This window comes from Nematolebias whitei, chromosome 18 (assembly GCF_014905685.2).
Source record: "Nematolebias whitei isolate Nwh7 chromosome 18, NemWhi1, whole genome shotgun sequence".
NCBI lineage: Eukaryota > Metazoa > Chordata > Actinopteri > Cyprinodontiformes > Rivulidae > Nematolebias > Nematolebias whitei.
Window position 1 is genome coordinate 14,626,285 of NC_056515.1, and position 3,390 is coordinate 14,629,674.

The 3,390-nt window shown below is 42.9% G+C and overlaps 1 protein-coding gene across 1 annotated transcript; it reads left to right on the forward strand.

The window, feature by feature from the left end:
• The first annotated feature begins 698 nt into the window (after positions 1-698).
• Positions 699-1,823, forward strand: LOC119425052 (proteinase-activated receptor 3). Its single transcript, XM_037692578.1, has one exon. The coding sequence runs from the start codon at positions 699-701 to the stop codon at positions 1,821-1,823; it is 1,125 nt and encodes a 374-aa protein (XP_037548506.1).
• The last annotated feature ends 1,567 nt before the right edge of the window (positions 1,824-3,390 follow it).

Consider the following 3,390-nt stretch of genomic DNA (forward strand, 5'->3'; position numbering starts at 1 on the left):
CAGGGTTTGGGGGATCATGGTGTTGAAGGCGGATGTGAAGTCCACAACGGACATAAGAGTCTTTCTGCTCCAGGTGGTTGAGCGCAGTGTGGACCACAGAGGAGATGGCATCCTCACTGTGTCATTCACAGATGCTGTTTTAAGCTCTTTCAAACAAAGAATAAACCACATGTTAAAACCATCCAGAACCACAGCATTTCTCTCTGGACCAATGCTAATTTAAAATGGGCGGAGACAACGTGGGGAACTGATGATGTTTTATATGCTACACCACATATTGCATCCATTTCAACAACTTGGCTTCATGGTGGAAGAATCTGGGCAATGAACTGACCTGCCTGCAGTCCAGATCTCACCAGCTGAAAACCTTTGATAGATCATGAAACAAAAATCCAGGAAAAAGACCCAGGAACAACTGTAATCCTACAGCAGATTAGAATGGGATATTCTCCTCTAAAACCTCCAGCAGCCGGTCTCCTCAGGTCCTGGATGTTTACAGACTGTTGTTAAAAGATGAGGGGATGATTCATGGGAGGAAACATGGACCTGGTTCAAGTGTGTGACATGTGTTGTTGCCATCAAACTCAAAATTACCTTTTTATAAATAAAAATGGTACTGTTTTAGATTGCTATAACGCTGTCAGTTTCACAGTGACTGAGATAAATATTGGGCGTATGTTTTGGGTGACTGAGTAGAAATGGGGTTTTATGAGTTTTCTTCTTTTTTTGTGTGTGTAGGGGAAAGGAGAATGAAAGCAGAGAACAACAGCTCAATGCTTTATGTTCCTGAGCCCAGAACTTTTAAAGGATGGAGAACAAACCAGATCAACCAGATCAACCAGACAAATATTCAGCTGGGCAGCACCCAAGCACCCAATCTGTCTCCTTCCAATTCAGTTCTGGAGTCCCTAAGTGACAGTGCCATTGGGTACCTTAAGGGGCCACTGAGCACCCAGGTCATTCCCATCATTTATTTGATGGTGGTTACGGTGGGGATCCCAGCAAACGTGGCCATTCTGTGCTTGCTCATGACCAAAGTTCGAAAGGTTTCCTCTGCCGTCCTCTACAGCAGCCTGGCTGTCTCCGACATCCTTCTCCTCCTCTCCCTCTCCTTCAAGGCTCACTACCATTTCCATGGAAACCACTGGGTACTCGGGGAGGCTGCCTGTCGGATAGTCACGGCCTGTTTTTATGGTAACCTCTACTGCTCAGCCCTAACGCTGGCTTGCATCACCGTTAAGCGCTACATGGCTGTGGTGCACCCCTTTATGTATAAAAGTTTCCCAAAGATGACCTACGCTGCCTGGATTACTGTGGCAGTGTGGGGAGTGTTCGGTGTCGCCATTGTCCCTCAGCTCCTGGTTCAACAGAGCTTTTGGGTCCGTGATCTGAACCGCACTACCTGCCACGATGTGCTGCCTCTGGGTTATGACTCACATAGCTTCCTGCTCTACTATAATCTGGTTCTTACGGTCCTCTGTCTTTTGGCACCCCTGGTAGTCACAGTTGTGTGCTTCATCCAAATCATCGCAGAACTCAGCCGATCACACTTTGACTGGACAATGTATATGAAAGCCGTTTCACTGATTTTTAGCATCTTCATGGTGTGTTTCCTCCCTTGTGGGGTCCTGCATTTCCTCCATTATGTGTTGTTATCCGCGAGGGGAACCGAAAATTTGTATGTGTACTTTAACTTGGCAGTTTGCTTGTGCTGTCTCCATGCCTGTCTGGATCCATTTCTTTTTTTTATCATGTCTAGTTCAACAAGCTCCAGACTCTACTTAATCCCTTTCAAAGGCAAGTCTCTGAGTATCTCTGTCTAAAACACACCTGCCTGCTGAGTCTTACTTTTCTGACAGATGATGACGAATGTGTTCTTTGTGACAGAAATTAACTGAGTTCATTCTAACTATTACAAGCCCAGAGTTCAAGATAAGGTCATCATGGTGAGACAAGACAGAGTGGAACAGGATTTGGTCAAACCTTGTCTTCAGATGTCTGAGCAATCAAAGCATGTGTTGTGAATCATTTGAAGCTACTAACACTTAAAATTTTTGTTCAGTAAGGGTAAAACTCGCTGACGGGCAGTCAGTTTTGTGTTTGCTAAGGTTGCTTAACTGTGGCAGCCATCTTGATTTGGGTAAACAGATTAGTTTTGCATCCAGTGAACACTTTCTAGGAGTCCAGTGGTTTATGAATTTTTGGGGGAGTTTGCTAACAAACACACGTGTTACCATACACACAAGCACTTTGCTACCTTCTTGTCTTCAGTGGTGCGTGACAGTGACTTTAACTTTTGCTGTGTTGGCTTGTAAATGTAGCATTTGCATTTTGTTCTAATAGTGTATTTCTGACAGAACAGAAGAATAAAAATATAAATATTGTGGGAAATGATGCTTTAAGAAGTAAAATGTAATGTGCATTTGTAAACTTGAATGATCTTTGCTTGGGAGCTTTTCAACCGTATGTGCCAGGAGCTAAGAGAAAATGCTTCAGGAGTGGTTTTCTATCTTTATCTCGTCGTCGTGTTTTAGACATGGTGACAGTGGCTGATGGATATTCATATATCTGGCACCCTGCTACGAAAACTAACTGGAAATAAGAAGTCATGTAGACATTGCTCTGTATCAAGATTAGCCAGGTAAGAACAATGTAGTAATAGATGTGCAGCTGCCCCTCCCAGCTTTAGGATGTATAAATGATACCTGGAGATGCTGCATCAATGTGAGCTGTTTCCACATGACGTAATCTGCAAACATCTGTCCCTCGTGAGAATTACACAGACTTAAACATGATTTAGATTTTTTTTGTATAAATTGTTGTTGAATCCATTTACACGAGAGTAAAAAGGTATTTTTCAGACAAACATGTATTATATTGTACATAATCTTCTCCGCCTCTTAAACATTCAGAGGATGTTCAACAGGCTTTTTGTGCCAGAAGCTGGACTCGTTCCTGCTCTGCTGGAAGCAGCTCTTCCATCGTGCAGGTTCTCAAGGGACTGAACGTGTAGTTGCATCTGGTTTTTGGGAGCATGTCTTTTCTCTTGGGTTTAGTTTCATCAGGAGAGACTCTGTTTTCTGTCTAATATCAATGGATGAAAATTACCATGATGTACTTAGATTCAAGGTTCTTTAATTCAGTTCCTGTATATAGCACAATGTGATTCACATCACATGTGGTGCATGAGGTGGAACAAAAGTGTGTACACAGGGTCCCAGTTACATCCAGCAACAGCAAAATATAAATTGTAAAACAGTAATAAGGATCTAAGATTTAAACTGAGAAATACACTAAAGTGCAAAACAATACGCCGAACAACAGCAGCAGAAACAGCAGCAGCAACAATAGCAGCAACAACAGCAGAAGCAACAACAACAGCAGCAACAA